At 33.8% G+C, this 15,610-nt stretch overlaps 1 protein-coding gene and 2 non-coding genes across 3 annotated transcripts; 1 reads left to right on the top strand and 2 right to left on the bottom strand.

The window, feature by feature from the left end:
- Nucleotides 1–6,644: 6,644 nt before the first annotated feature.
- LOC149485532 (E3 ubiquitin-protein ligase rififylin) lies at nt 6,645–14,361 on the bottom strand. Its single transcript, XM_089698781.1, has 7 exons — nt 13,896–14,361; nt 12,575–12,763; nt 9,519–9,620; nt 9,106–9,270; nt 8,440–8,622; nt 7,840–8,022; nt 6,645–7,050 (listed from the first exon to the last, which is right to left on the bottom strand). Exons 1-7 carry the CDS (start codon nt 14,128–14,130, stop codon nt 6,875–6,877), a joined length of 1,233 nt encoding a protein of 410 aa, XP_089554907.1. The 5' UTR covers nt 14,131–14,361; the 3' UTR covers nt 6,645–6,874.
- Nucleotides 14,362–14,599: 238 nt separating this feature from the next.
- Nucleotides 14,600–14,681, bottom strand: TRNAS-UGA (transfer RNA serine (anticodon UGA)). The gene has a single exon. It is a non-coding gene; the product is annotated as a tRNA-Ser (tRNA).
- A 639-nt stretch (nt 14,682–15,320) lies between these two features.
- On the top strand, nt 15,321–15,402 carry TRNAS-UGA (transfer RNA serine (anticodon UGA)). The gene has a single exon. It is a non-coding gene; the product is annotated as a tRNA-Ser (tRNA).
- Nucleotides 15,403–15,610: the final 208 nt, after the last annotated feature.

Here is a 15,610-nt window from a genome sequence, read left to right as displayed (position 1 = left end):
CATTTTTGGTTTTATTTTTTCCCTAGTCTACCTTTAATAGTGCTTAAAAAGTATGCTAGAACTTATACGTACATTAAACTTTAAACTAGTTTCCTACCTGCTTCTCTTGCATATAATATTTAAAACGACGCGCAAATCCCAGCGCATATTGTTATTTTAATATTAATTATACTCATTAAAGTTTATTCATACCCATGTAGTTCTCTATTTTTTACCAATCGAAATTTCTGAAGGTTTACATTTTTCATTGATGGGCAAATACCACCACGCGCACTCGGCTGAGTGTTGTGTATAATGATTTTTTCATACTGTCCTTCAACTATTCATAAACGGTTAAGGAGATAACAGAACCATTATAGGATATAGGATCACTTTGTTCAACACAATCACAACGCAATCAAAAGTAAATACTGAATTTTTTTCGCAAATATCGACATTCGCAAGGAAATCAAAACCTACAGGGTAGTTCCCGTGTACATAGTCATGTTTGGTACAGTTAAAAATTTAAAACTTACAACCCTTTTTCTCGTACATGTATTAAATTTATATTCACACCAAAAACTCAGGTTTATAATACCTTTAAGCTGTAATAAAATCAAACTTCTATGTCTACGGAATTAAAAAAACAATAGAAATGAAAGCCGCATATTCTGAAACTCGCAACTACTTGCAACTTGCAAGGGAATCAAAACCTATAATTCCAGTGAACACAGTCTTGAAATTTGGTTAAATGCAATGTCTTATAGCACAGATAATGGGAAAGTTGCTAAAAACATAAATTTTAAAGTTACAACATAATAAAATAGGTTTGTTCGAAGCGCGAGTCTGACTCGCACTTGGCCGGTTTTTATTTTATGATAATTTTGTATAGCACAAGTATTAAAGTATAGCTGCAGCTTATCTAGTACTTATTGCCACTCATTGAGAATTTTGCGTGCTGCAGCACATTATGCAGTATATAATGCCGGGTGAAGTTTACTCTTCCAATCGAAGGTAACTTTACTGTTAGGTATCCGATCGCAAAGTAGATGCTCAAGTAAGTATATTTGATTTTGAATTGATTGAATCCATAAAAAATTGATTTCTTAATTTTTTGTGCTTGACACAATCGAAAGCTTCACAAATATAACAGAAATAACTATGGCATCAGAATAAATTCAGCGTTTTATGCATTCAAAAGACAGTATTTTTGCATTTATAAATTGAATTAAACTTTTAAATGTTTGTCAAAATGGTTACTCTCAAAAACATTGGGTATATAAATAAAAAACATTTCTCTGTGATATTCTATATTTACAAGTGATGGCGTTGTACAAAAATTAGAAAACTAACAACAACGATTCGCTGCCGATCGTCCGCAGCGAGAGGACCGGCCTTCATTATTATTTTATTTCATTTCATTGCAATTTGCATCTAATAATTAAATTTCCAATATTCTAAAATACATTTTTATTTCATGTTGCTCGAAAACGTCTAAACAAAATAATTATTTTAATAACAAATTCATGATTTCCTTTAACACAGTCATATTTAATTGATAAATCTCATGATAAAATGTAATGGCGCAATATGTCTCAAAATTAAAAATAGTTTACACAATGATTAATAAAAATATTTTAAAATAAACGAACCATCTTCGTACAATCCATGAAAACGTTCCAAAATTTAATTAAATTCTTCCATAAAAATATAAATGAGTCTTAAAATACGATTTCGATATATAAAAATAGCAATAACTATAACTATGTATTTACAAAAACAATATTATGAATACATCAGTGCAAATACCGAGAGGCTAATGAACTAAGCGACCGTCTAGAACATTCGACACATGTACCTACCTATAGTCTAAATTCTAAAAAAAAATTAGTCGAGATTTCTTACTGATGATATTTTTAACTTTTAAATCAGTAAGGGCCAATTTTTCAATGCTTGGATAAAACTTATTCGTCGAATAATGTATAAAACTACCATTTTAAAAACGTATTCTAATTGCCCGAATTTGATAGTTTACATGACATTTTATGTATTATCGTGTAATACTTTATTGGACGGATAAGTTTTATCCAAGCATTGAAAAATCGGCCCTAAGAAATATTAATTTTATTGACAAAGATTTACGGTCGTCTAATAAAACGATTGACGTTACTCGAATTCACAGTTCTGAAATGCTTAATTTATTTTATTACCAAATACTATAAAATAATAGTCCCAATCATATTTTTTCCGTGTAATTTGCAACATCCATTTACATCAAGAAGCTTATATCTAATACCTTAGATTACAAAATAAAAGACAGATGGAGCGTTGCCGAACTAAACCGAATGATTTATCGTCATTTTCAATAAAGCTATGTGTGCTGTCATTTCGCCGCTGCACTGTACGTACACGGTGCTTCTGTGTGCGTGTAATGTTACCAGATATTGAAAAATTTCCCAAATTTTTCCCCGACTACGGAAAAAAGAGGGTTATGTTTTTCGAGTTTATGTATGTATGTATAATATTTCTTTGACACGCCCTGCAGTATAAACCGTTGGACCGATTTTGAATTGTGAGGTGTGCAATCAGCTGAATTATTATGTTAGTGGCGGTAGTGACGTAGGCTATATACATAAATTAGCAGTCAAGTTTTAATTTTTTTTTAAATTTTATTTCGGGTTTGTTGATATTTTTTTTTATAATATTATAAAAATTCTTTTATTATATAAAGTACCTGCCTACTAAAGTTATATATGGACAAAATAATTGCATTCAATTTTTAATTAAATAAATAACATAAAAAAATGTGTGCGTGTACTATAGTGTACACACGTAAGAAGTAAAACTTCTTTATGACCTTATTTTTCAAAAAATAATTTGCAACTTTACAGAAATACGTCGAATCACGCGTGGTAGGGACAAGAAAAAGATGGCACGTAACGAAACGAAAAAATGTTACACAAATTTTTTTTCCATACCCGATAAAGACGTTTCACTTCAAAAATTTTCAATAATAACTATAATAATTTTATTATTTTTTATTTTTCAAAATACATATATGAATGCAAATAGCGGTAGTTTTTACTTTTTAGTCGAGAATACGGGACATTTTATTTTCATCATATACATCATGGAGTTCACATAAATTAAATCGCTAGCGAAAACGACTATGGCATTTTTAAGCTTTATAAAAGTAACAAAATAATGTATTATGCTTATTAAAATAATCTTATAATGATCATGAACCTTTGGTGCACTTTACAAATAATCACATTCACGATCGAAAAATCCATCAGCATTACCCTGAAGATCTTTTAACCGTTTTACCGTTTTACCAATAAAAATGGCAAATTCATTTTCAAAATACTGGCAACATACGTTGAAGTTTTGTATTCCTTCATATCTGTAAAATTATTATTCGTATAAAGAAATAAATCAGCCAAATAATCTACAGAAAACCTGTGAAACGATGTTTTATCTTATTTTTTGTTTTCGGGAACAAATTTTACAGCGTTTTATTATCACAAGACAGCATTTTTTTACTAAAATTGCAAACCCTTTTTGACGTATTGCCTGACACTATATGCGCTATAGCACTGGAGCAGCGACGTATTTGCTTTTGATTTCGTATTTTCTTTGACAAGGGCGACGGGCGGTTGTCATGCTCCATCTGTATTTTATTTTGTAATCTAAGTCTAATACACTGGAGATTGCACTATGACCATTAACTTGTCACAAGAAAATATAACCTTGAATGACGTCAGTGTTGTTTTTTGTCTCTTTCTGTGGGTGACCACACTGGTTTGTATATTCAGGATTTTTCGAAATAAAAAAAACTAAAAATCATGGTCTATAAATAATAACGACATATATTTTTAACAGTATTTATATTATAATATTACTGGTCAACTGACATGAATAATATTATCATCTTTATAGGTACATACCATTTTAATTGGTAGAGAATGATAGTTTTAAATAACGCTTGATAACTTTTGATCTCATACTACGATTTTTTAATTAAAATGAGTGCTACATACATTAAAACATCGTTTTGGTTACTCAAGCTTCAGTCTAAAACTTTTCAATATTCCAAAGGGAGAGTTGCATCGCTAGTGTTGATGTGTGGTAACGATATTACAGTTCTCAGAAATTCGTATGTCTTTCAGGAGCTGTACTTACGGTTACTAATGGTTTCATGGTGGTTAATTATAATATAATTAAAATTACTTTATCAGTTGAGACGCAGTAACAAGAATGTGGTAAATAAAAAGGTATAGCACTTTTCAAAAGGTATTTTTTTTTGGACCGTAATCCTCAGGCTTAAAATGCAAACTGCATATTCTGGCATGTTGATAAATTTTACCCTTGATAGGCACTATGGACAGCCATTTATTTCTTTTTATTTCATTTTTGGAAAGCTGAAATACGTAAAACAAAAAAATATTAGGTTAAAAAGTATACATTTCAATGTAAAAAAGAACAAACCACAATATGTGAGTGCAATACCGATGTCGTGTGTTGTTTCATTACTAGTATAAAATTTTTTAAAATGGTGTTCTAAATGTTCATCATAATATTATTTAGCAATATATTATCGTCGCTATCCGTAAAAACCCATCATCATGGTTACCTTACTTGTTAAATTTGTTTGTTGAAAACTTGTTGAAAAATGATGAAAGTATTAGGAAAAGAACTTATTTAACATGATTGCTTAGTAAAATGATGATAAATTTGACGATTTTTGCCATTAAAATGATTCTAAACAGGTAAATGCATGAGTATTGAGGAATATTGTAAATAACGTAAATATACACTTGCCTGTGAAATTATAGGCCAGAATTTGGTGTCCAAAAACTTCTGCAATTTTTCACAATGCAATACATTATTAATATTCGGAAAATATTTATTAAATACGCAACAATATTAACTTAAATATTCGAAGCGACGCAATTTTTTTGACACTTATGTCATATTGTCAAAGTGAGAGTTGCTACAATTTTATTATGGTAACTACCCATAATCAGGGAATATCGCTTTTTAATAATTGGTTCAGATACTTATTTTATTTAGCATAAATAATAATTGTCTCATCCAACAATGCTTCTGAATGACGTTGTTGGCAATTTATCAACAAACTCATGTACAAAAACTAACCTTTTGCACAGAATATTACAGCATACATAGTAGCCTTGGGAAAACTTCGTATTAACAGTGGCAATACCAAGTTAGGTGTGAAAGTGATAGAACACAACAATTTTCTTGTTACACGTCAAATGTTCATACCGAAATCTCCAGTGTATAAGATATAAGCTTCTTGATTTACATCTATTCGATGATTTAAACGACAATTGACTTCAGTTATCTTTGCATGAATGTATAACGTACGTGTGTCGAATCTTAGACTAATCTAGGAATGAATATAGCTTTATTGCCCATTATATTTATAAAATTTTTACAAAGAATTAAAAAATAACGGAAAAAGTTTTATTCCTGTATTTTTCTGATTTTTTCTTGTTTTATAAATTTTCCACCCAAAGTTTAGTTCGTTAAAAATAATAACGGGCAGAAATCGTGTTTAAAATTCGTTATAATTTAATTTTATTCGCGTTCATATAATAGGCAATAAAGCGAATTTTAAAGATAACATGTAACAATAAGCCTTTCTAAGCCATATCACAATCAAATAAAACAAGAGAAATAAAGACTAGAACTCAAAAATCCTCAAAACTAAGATTTAGTCAAGTCTGTTTGCACAGCCTAGTTCCTTAAGTTTCTGGCTCCTGACAATTTCTTTAGCACAATATTTAATATAAGGTGCTTTAGGGTAATCCCGGATGGTATAAAACCGATAATGTAAAATTTTCGAATGAGCAACTATTGAAAAAACATAATTGATATTTTATTCAAGTCTACACGTAACTATATCTATGCAATTCTTATAACAAAAAGATGTTATGAAGTCGAAACTAAAAATTACCCAACATTCGCAATTACCCTAATGCACTGAACAATATAGATTTTTAATTTTTCGTTTTTTTATAAGCAGTTAGATAATGTCAAATTGGAAGCGTACAAATTATTAATTATTATTATTGAAATTTTGAAAAATCTCTTGGACAATATATTCGGGAATTAGACATAATTAAGAAAAACTTTAGAAATAGGAATATAATAACTGAATGATGTTGAAAATGGACATATAAGAGTGATTTTAAAGTAGTAATTTAAGATTTGCAATTTCACAGCTAAATATTGTCCTTGGAGGCAGGAAATAGTCCTATATTGGCGTAATGGAGTAATGTCCTTTGCATTGGGCAGGATTAGGTATAGAGCTTTGGTGGAAATGGGAGATAGAAAAGGATGATTGGACATTGGGAACGTGGGATAGGCGCGGTAGCGGAGGAGATAATCGAAAGGAATCAGAAGCAGGAAAAGTGAAGTTACTTTACCCAGGAACGGAATTAATATTAATGTTTGACATTTAATATTAATGTTTGACATTAAGTAGATCTAGCGCGGGGTAGGGATGAGGCCGTATTTAGATAGGGCCAGAAGAAGTACGGAACAAAGGGGCGGTTGGGAGCGACCAAGCGAATGGCTCAGGAGCGGAAAAAGTGTAATACTGCGACACGGTCGAAATTGGAACAGAGTTAGCACGGGGCAAAAGGGTGGATGGCTGAGGAACGGTAGAGCAGATGCAGAAGAAGACAATGGCTCAGGAGTATCTGAACAGTATTGCGATAGGGTACTTGGCGGGTAGATAGGGCTCAGGAGCGTAAGTAACACCGTATTGCGATATGCATGGGGCAGAGCTCGTATGGAGAAGTAAGTAAGGCATGGGATAGAAGTAGCACGGGATAAAGGAGCAGTTGGGAGTGACCAAACGTATGGTTTAAGATCGGAAGAAGCGCACGGCGCGCACGACGTACTGGCGGCAGATGGGGCACTCGGCCAGCTGCTTGGCGCAGGCGGTGCAGGCGGCGATGTGGCCGCACTCCAGCAGCACGCACTCCAGCGGCGCCGCGAAGCAGATCTTGCAGCACTCCTCCAGCGGCAGGTTGTCGATCTCTGCACCCATACCGATACATACATTTCCGAACTACTTACTTTTTGGTGATATTGACTTATAATAAATAACTAGACTCGCAATAATGAGCGTGTGTTAGGCGTTCTTTTGAATGATCCAATAGATATTGAACATATTTCTTGCCACGAAATAAGGAGTTTATTTCAATGAATGTTTTATGCAAGACCACTCGAACATTTTTTGACGACCTATTCATGGGCGATTGTGAGTCCAGTTATTTATAATACTCAATGACTGGTTACGAAATTAGCATACCAGAAAAACTGTTTCGTTCGATAGTTGATTGTTGAACTTGTGTCCTAATATCCAGAGCAGGCTACGGTAGTGAAAACATAAATACTAACAGAAAAAAATGACGCAGAGCTTTTTATTTATTTTATACATATTATGTCAATCCATTATTATTAATTGTGTATGTGTGTGTGAATTTGAAAACAATCAATTGATATTGAATTTAAAATGTAAAGAAAAAGTTTGACGCTAAATTCTTCAAACATGTTTTTACGAAAGCATTTGATAATGTTCTTCCATGATATTCTTCCATGTTTATTTTTATATATGTAAAATAATTTACATTTTTCACTATTATGAACATACAACACTGCACAAAATTGAGTCAAATAAATAATTAAACACAATAACAAAATAAAGTACAAAAAAATTCTTATGACTAATGGCAAGGAGTACCTCAAGGATCGTATCTTGGACCGCTGTTTTAAATTGTAACTTTGAACCACACAATTTATGAAGTACTTTTAATATGAACTGACCATCTTTATATTTAGCGTGGTCCCTCCACAGCATTTTGGCCCTCTCGAGCAGGTCTTTCCGCTCGAGACAGCCGCGGTACTCCACGCGGTTGCGGGTCAGTAGCTCCTTCAGTTGTTTCACATTTAACGCGTCTAAATCTGACGCTTGCTTTATGTTCTCCAAGTTTATATGCTTTGGACTATCTGCAAAGTTTACAAAGGATTAAACTAAACAGATTCTGTGATTCACAATCCCACTCAAAATATGTTTGAAACAAAACTCTGCCTATATGTCTATTGGTCTTTTAATGAGCGAAGGCAATAGATCTTAGTATCTAATAGATTTTTATTTTTAATATGGACCATTCCACAAACAAATTTGACATTCAACTACCCTTTTACTCTTACACAAAACTAAAATGTTTATACGAATAACACACTGTAAAATTGTCCGAAGCAAAACTCTGCCTACGCGTCTACAATGCAGTATTTCATTAAGGTAAACAAAAATAATTGAACATTCCTCCCACGAAATTAGGTGCTAATACGAATAAATATTTTACACATAACCCACACAACTACATTTTCCAACAGTCAACAAAAAACAGCACATAATCCTACCATCCTCATCCTTGACCCCATCCTGCATGGCGGGCTCGTCCTGCAGACTGGCAGTGTCGGAGCGCGCGGTGTCGGCCGACTCGGGCCGGTACAGCTCCAGCTCTGAAGCCGCCCGCTCGATTATACGCTCGCTTTCATTGTTGGGGGGTGGGATCGTGTGGCTTGTGATTAGCACTTCTGAATCTGTGGAAGAATTTGTTTAGCTAAAATTTTGTTTAATCTATACTAATATTATAAAGATGAAGAGTTTGTTTGAACGCGCTAATCTTGGGAACTACTGGTCCGATTTGAAAAATTCTTTCGGTGTTAGACAGCCCATTTAATTTAAGGTTATAGGCTATATATCATCATTCATCACGCTACGACCAACAGGAGAGGAGCCACATATATTATGTAAAATTTGATGATTAAACACTGACATGCAATATACAACTGAATTCACCATAACGCTTAAAAGTTGGCTGAAACAAAACTCTGCCTATGCTTGTATTAGGCAGAGTTTTCTAATAAGCTTCTTAGACTTTGCACTTTACTGCCATTGGTGTAATCGTTTCATAATGCCACAGTGTAGACATGCCATTCTTATTGGAGTTATGGTGCAATCATGCAGTAACAAAGTGTCAAAGTTGTTAATTGGCAACTACACTACCACAGTGGATTATTTACCATTGGGCAGCGGCTCCGCAGGCGGTCGTGCGACAAACTCCCAGCCGGTATCATCCAGGTCTTCTATCTCGAAGCAGTCCGTGGTATCCACGCGCGCGCTGCCCGACGACTCGCTGCGGGACACCGCGGGCTCCGGTACGGGCACGCGGATGTCTTGCTCACCACCTGAGCAATTGAATATATTAATTCTGTTTTAAATTTTATATTAATGTTGTTTTATGTTTTGATTGTTTACATATGGACCAAATTTAGTTTGATGACTTATAAATCTACATTAATATTATAATCAGAATTAAAATAAAAATAAAAAAAAAATTTATGCATTTCTTGGACCAAATCCGGTGGCATTTTTTTATTTTTACTTGAACCTCATTTAGCTATTTTTTAATTGTGTAGCATATTGTAATAATTACCTGGAGTGGTTGTGAACCTTCGGTCAGAATTGTTAATATTTGGTTGAATATTCTCTGTTCCACTGGAGGGTGTGTGTGCATGAGCTGAATTGAAACAACTACCTGAAACAGATTATTTATTTTTAATATTTTCTTTTGCATGCATCTATAATAAAATATTTTATTTAACTCATTATTTTCGTTAGCTTAGTTGGTTAGTTTCAGGCATATCTTCCTCTATATCAGTGTTTAGTTAATTAACAGAAACTAACCTAACCATCACACCAACCAAGGCATCATATCCGTGAAGGCAATAAGCGTGCAAGGTGCATTCCGTCAAATGCCATTTCACTATTTTAAAATTTTTCGACAGATTACAATCTCGCGGGATATATTGTCATGATGTTTACAATTTTTCAGTGTCACATACAATTACAGCTATGTTTTCAGCATTGTTTATGATTCAGCATTGTTGGTAATATTTATTGAATTACCTTTATATCTTATCTATAATAGTACCCAGATAGTAATGTCACAGTATTACAATATTATTTCCTACAGTAAGGAAACGCCTTTGATGTCGCGCGATGCCGCCGCCAGCGTAGGTACTTACACTGCCACACGAAAATACTAGTGTCCGACCGAACTTTCGGTTTCGGTTTCGGTTTCGGCCGAGTTTCGGCCAAAAATCAAGTTTCGGCCGCAGTTTCGGTTTCGGCCAAAATCGGCCGAAACTTTTTCCGAAACCGAAACTTATTTCGCAAGTTCAGTGAACTTAGTTCACACACGTTCACGCTCGTCTAACTTCCTTTTCCTCGGCAACGCTTTGACGGACGCTGTCAAAGTGTTGGTTGACCCCAAGAAGCTTAAATCTAATACACTGGAGATTTCAGTATGAACATTAACTTGTAACAAGAAAATATGAATGACGCCTGTATGTTTTTTTATCCCTTTCACACCTAACTTGGCAAGTTGGTGTGAAAGGGATAAAAAAAATGTTGTGTGGTTTTATGAAACCACGGTAAAAGTGAAACTGTTCGAACGGTTCCGAACACTGCTTTGTGTAGCGCATGTCGCGTGACGGTCGGCTGCCGAGTAGGTATACCTACTCGGCAGCCGCGATACACGTGACATGCGCTACACAGACCAAAAAGTTTGAGACGATGTAATAAAAGTTTCACTTTAAAACATACAGGCGTCATACCTAAAAGAGACTGATTATTCTTCTAAGTACAAATACCAATCCAAAGTATGTATTAAAGACTCTTTAATAAAGAGAAAGATCTCAAAATACCAAAACTTAGTATTTAAAGTAACAGTAACAATTACTGATTTGATTTAGATGACTGATTTTACTGAGAACTTAATTTGAAAAAATACTAAAAATTGTTATTTATTTTATTTTATATTAAATAAACGATTACTTACAACAAATTTAATATATGTACTGTGTTTTCATTTCATGCCCTAATTAAGGCTAAATAATAGGTAAAATGCACCAAAGTTCAGTATTTTTAGAAATTTCATACTTGACCACGTGAGTTTCGGTTTCGGTTTCGGTTTCGGCCGAAACTGAAGCCACGGCCGAACATTCGGTTTCGGTTTCGGTTTCGGCCTGGAAACCAGTTTCGGTCGGACACTAGAAAATACGCTAGGGTTGCAACAAATGGGAAATAAAACAATTGTGATTATTATTAATATTATGATGAAATCATTTATTCATATGTACATTCAAAATAATTGCGATTATTAAATCTGATATAATTATTTGTTCATAAATATATAATTACAGATATTGCACTGCTAAATATTATTTACGTGGACACTTTATTTTTGGATGTTCTTAATTGTATATTATACCATTTAACCACATGAGTAGAAAGACGGAACAGAGACTAAGCTTCAAACAACCGCGCGAATCGATTGCACTACTACAAGTACGCGGGGCATGTGTGTGTGACCGCAGGCCGCTTGTCGCGTACGCAGCGATTCTGGAAAAAACCGGTTTGCGCTTGCACAGGCTGAGGACAGTCTCAGGGTTGATACGACGCACGTTGTTTGTTTTATTAGTTGCAACTTGCAAGTTTGAATATTTTAATATAAAACGTAATATTTTATTGTTAAAAATGGTTGTTTATTGTACTGTGTGTATGAATAATACTAGAAAAACTAAAAATATATCATACTTCAACTATCCCAGGGAGTACAATAGGTGAGTAAATATTTTGATTATTACTTTTTCAAGTAAGTACCTACTTGCGTTTATTTTATTAGGTCCTTTTTTAATAAGAAGAGAATTGTACACGGTGTGTTTTTACCTTTCATTATTATTACAAGTTTAACATTTGTAAGTATGTATGTAATTGTGTGTAATTATAAAACTATTTAACAAATGTTTTGTTTAATTTGTCTTAACCTATTGTGACAACCCTACCAAAATAGGTAACAATTTTGCACGTTCTTAAGAAGCTTAGTCTCTGTTCCGTCTTTCTACTCATGTGATTTAACTAAGTAATGCATTCGCATTGGGATGTACAATCTGATTAGAAAATAATGAGGACAACATATACATAGCTTTGATTTTAATTCAACAGATACAATTAATACAATCTTTCTGAAATATTGTTTCCTTCTGGGATTTCAATGTAGATTTACATCCGTAAACGGAACAGTTTGTGCGCGCCATAATAGAATATGTAAGTACCTATGTATAATAAAATTATTACACAAAAAATACGACTGCGTCGTCCTTTCGCGATAGTTAATGCAAACTCAGCGTGATTGCATTAAGCGGCCCGCGTCGCCCAACCCCCCGCCAGTTCCCCTCCGTTTCTCTGCACAAGTACATTCGTCGCCATACTGTAGGAAATATGGTAATACTGTGGTAATGTGGTGATTATACTTCAACATCCACATTGGCAAAACATTCAAGATTCGACTTTTTATTTGTTTGCTTAATAATAATTGAACTTGAAAACGGCTCTTCCAAATTTACACATTATTTTACCACAAGAAAGCAGGATCTTTACCCAGTTACATGAGATGCAAACATTTATAAAAAGGTAGCAATAACTTACTTCTATTAGGAGGCGGGGCAGGCTGCGCAGTGTTCCTCAGATCAAAGGTGGATGTGATGAAGTCGTTGATGTTATTTGTGATGCCTTTTAGCGTGCTGGTGAACGGACTGGCGCCGGCGCGCGACCCGCGGCGGCGGTACGCTGAGCTGTTCACGTGTGAGATACAGAGGCTTAGGAGCTCTTCTTTTTCTGAAAATTTTCATTTCATGTTATATGAAATAAATCCCTAATCTTTACTAATACCTATATAATAACTACAAAGTGTGTTTCTTTCACAACACCAGGGGGCCATTTTATTTTATGATTTTACATTTTTGTATTTGGAGATATTTCAAAGAAACTAGAGAATGTGATTGGCCAGTTTTAAATGCAGTGAAACTTTCTAACTGACTTTTTAGGTGAGGCACCTTCACCTTCACCACAATAATAGAGGCTAGCCTCTATTATTGTGGTGAATTTAACATGAGATATAATAATAATCAATTGTTATGCAGGCAAAAACTATTTGATCTGGGCTGAAATAAAATATTAACTAAATTAAAACTTAAAAGTGAGAGTTAAGAATACAGTAATAGACTAGTGTAGTTGACATAGACAAATTAGAAAAATGTCTAGCAATAAATATGACATACAATAAATAAAACTAAGATCAACCAATAGTATTGTACCTAGTCTTACTCGTCTCATTCTCAGTCAATATGCGAATCATGAAGAATTTTACATAACACCAAAATGAATTTTAATACATAGTACACAAAAATAAATGTCTCTGTGGAAGTTATCCTCTAAAATACATAAAAGAAAGCAATTCTTGTTGAAATGGATCATGCGCTATGTTTATATAAACACTCAATGATTGCATAATGGGATAGTAATAAAATCAACTGCTGTATGTGAGAAAATTAACACATATTTTTATAAAAATATTATAGATAGCGAACATGTTTAAATACAATATTGGATGACTTTAGTATCTAGATTCTAGATAACTCATTTGTAATTAAATAAAAATAATATATATTCCCTAAGATTATTACTTTCAAACGATGAATATAGGTACCTACATATTCATCATTTGCAATATAATAATATTGAGTATTACTTAGAATAAACAGTATTTAATCATTAGTAACTATGAATATAATTGTCTTCTATTATTATTTACATAATTGTTATACTATGCGTGATATATAAATAGATAAAAAGCAAGTCATCAATGACTTCACAAATAAATCATACATTAAGTAATATGTTTTCATGAGGTCAAAGTTTGCATGAGTTTATCTTGTTTTCAGATGATTCCCAATTTTGTATAACTTACCAACACAGCCTCGCGTGGAAACATTTTGTCGCTGGAGGAAGCATTGGAGATCGCGGACTTTCAAGTGGGCTATAGTTTGTCTGGACAGGGGCCTGGTGGAGAGCACCCGGCAAGGGGCGCACATGATCCCGCCGCCGCGGCGCAGGCACGCGCTGCAGTAATACCGTTCACACTCAGAGCATGGTCGTTTCCTTTTGAACACGCTGAACTGCACAGCGCAGCTCTCGCAAGGCATTTTACATCCGCGTCCTTGTATTCACTAATCACAACACGAAACTCATTGGATTTCACTAAAAACCCCACTTCCGGGCTACGTCCAGTGCCATAAATTCATTATTGCTAGAATCAAAACGTAATTTATCGAAACTTAAACATAACGAAAACCAGCGTTCCTGTTTAATTCTTGTTTTTATGGCCCTGAAGGGCAAGAGGCAGAGCAGGGGCAGGTAACACGCACAACTTTTGTTAGTGATTGTCAATTTGACATAATCATTTTAGCATTCGACGTACGAGTCAGTGTTGCCAAGCTGAATTAAATCTATTCCCTGACAACGGAAAAAAGAAAATACTAAATTTTCTTTTTGTAAATAAATAATTGTAGAGTACCTTTTTATTAACGTTCGTATGTTTAATTTCACAAAAAATATATATTATGTACCTACCTCATATTATAAAAGTAGAAAATAAAGATATAAAAATGCTTTCGCTGAGGACAGGATTCGAACCTGCGCGGGTAGAACCCATTGGATTTCAAGTCCAACTCCTTAACCACTCGGACACCTCAGCTGTGAAATTACATGTGAAAATAAATAACTATCGTTAAAATCGTGTAAAAACGCTTTACCTACAGCTTTGTTGACATAGTTGGTTTGTATTTTATTTAAATGCTCGTCTCAACTTAAAACAGATGCTTTGCTAATCGTGTTGAAATCGATTATATTCGTTAAACAAGCAATGTTTGAATACAACAGAACTAACAATAGCGCATATTTCTAATACATATTTATATTTCTCTCGCCTCAACAAGGACAAATATGTGCATTACGTATATAGGTAATATAATTTAAGATTTATTGTTGGACAGAATGCTTTATGCCTAATGCCTATTGTCTCTTCTTCGCGGCTAATCCGCTGAACCGATTTGGATGAAATTCGAGAGAAAAGACACTTGCTTTGCTTTGAGCACAATTTAGCGAAATTATGTCAATGCTGATTTTGATTTGGGACGAATTCGTTTGCAAACAGCTGAAAAAATAGCATAGATTTTATAGCAGTTATATATCGCTTCATACGTGATTGTAAACGTATAAGCATAATGAACGAATAATAGAGTGAACCAATGAACCATCTATGTCAATAAAGTTGCAGGTATATATTCACTTTTACACGATTTTAATGATATTTATTTTCACATGAACCACCACAGCTGAGGTGTCCGAGTGGTTAAGGAGTTGGACTTGAAATCCAATGGGTTCTACCCGCGCAGGTTCGAATCCTGTCCTCAGCGAATATATTTTTGTATATGTTTGTTATTATAGTTAACGCTTTACTTCCATTTGTTAATAAAACGGGAAAGTAATCCAAATTTTTTTTGCTTAGCTACTAATAATTACAAACATAATATTATTCTTAGATCATTAATATTATTCTATTATCATAAAATATATAATATATGTTACGGCTAAAGGTAGGTGTGAACATAAACTTAAGATTAG

This window comes from Colias philodice, chromosome 9 (assembly GCF_061535455.1).
Source record: "Colias philodice isolate Cphi_HAF_F1 chromosome 9, ilColPhil1 Martin Lab GWU primary, whole genome shotgun sequence".
Taxonomy (NCBI): Eukaryota; Metazoa; Arthropoda; class Insecta; order Lepidoptera; family Pieridae; genus Colias; species Colias philodice.
The sequence above is the reverse complement of the archived record's forward strand: the minus strand, read 5'-3'. Positions and strand labels throughout refer to the sequence as shown.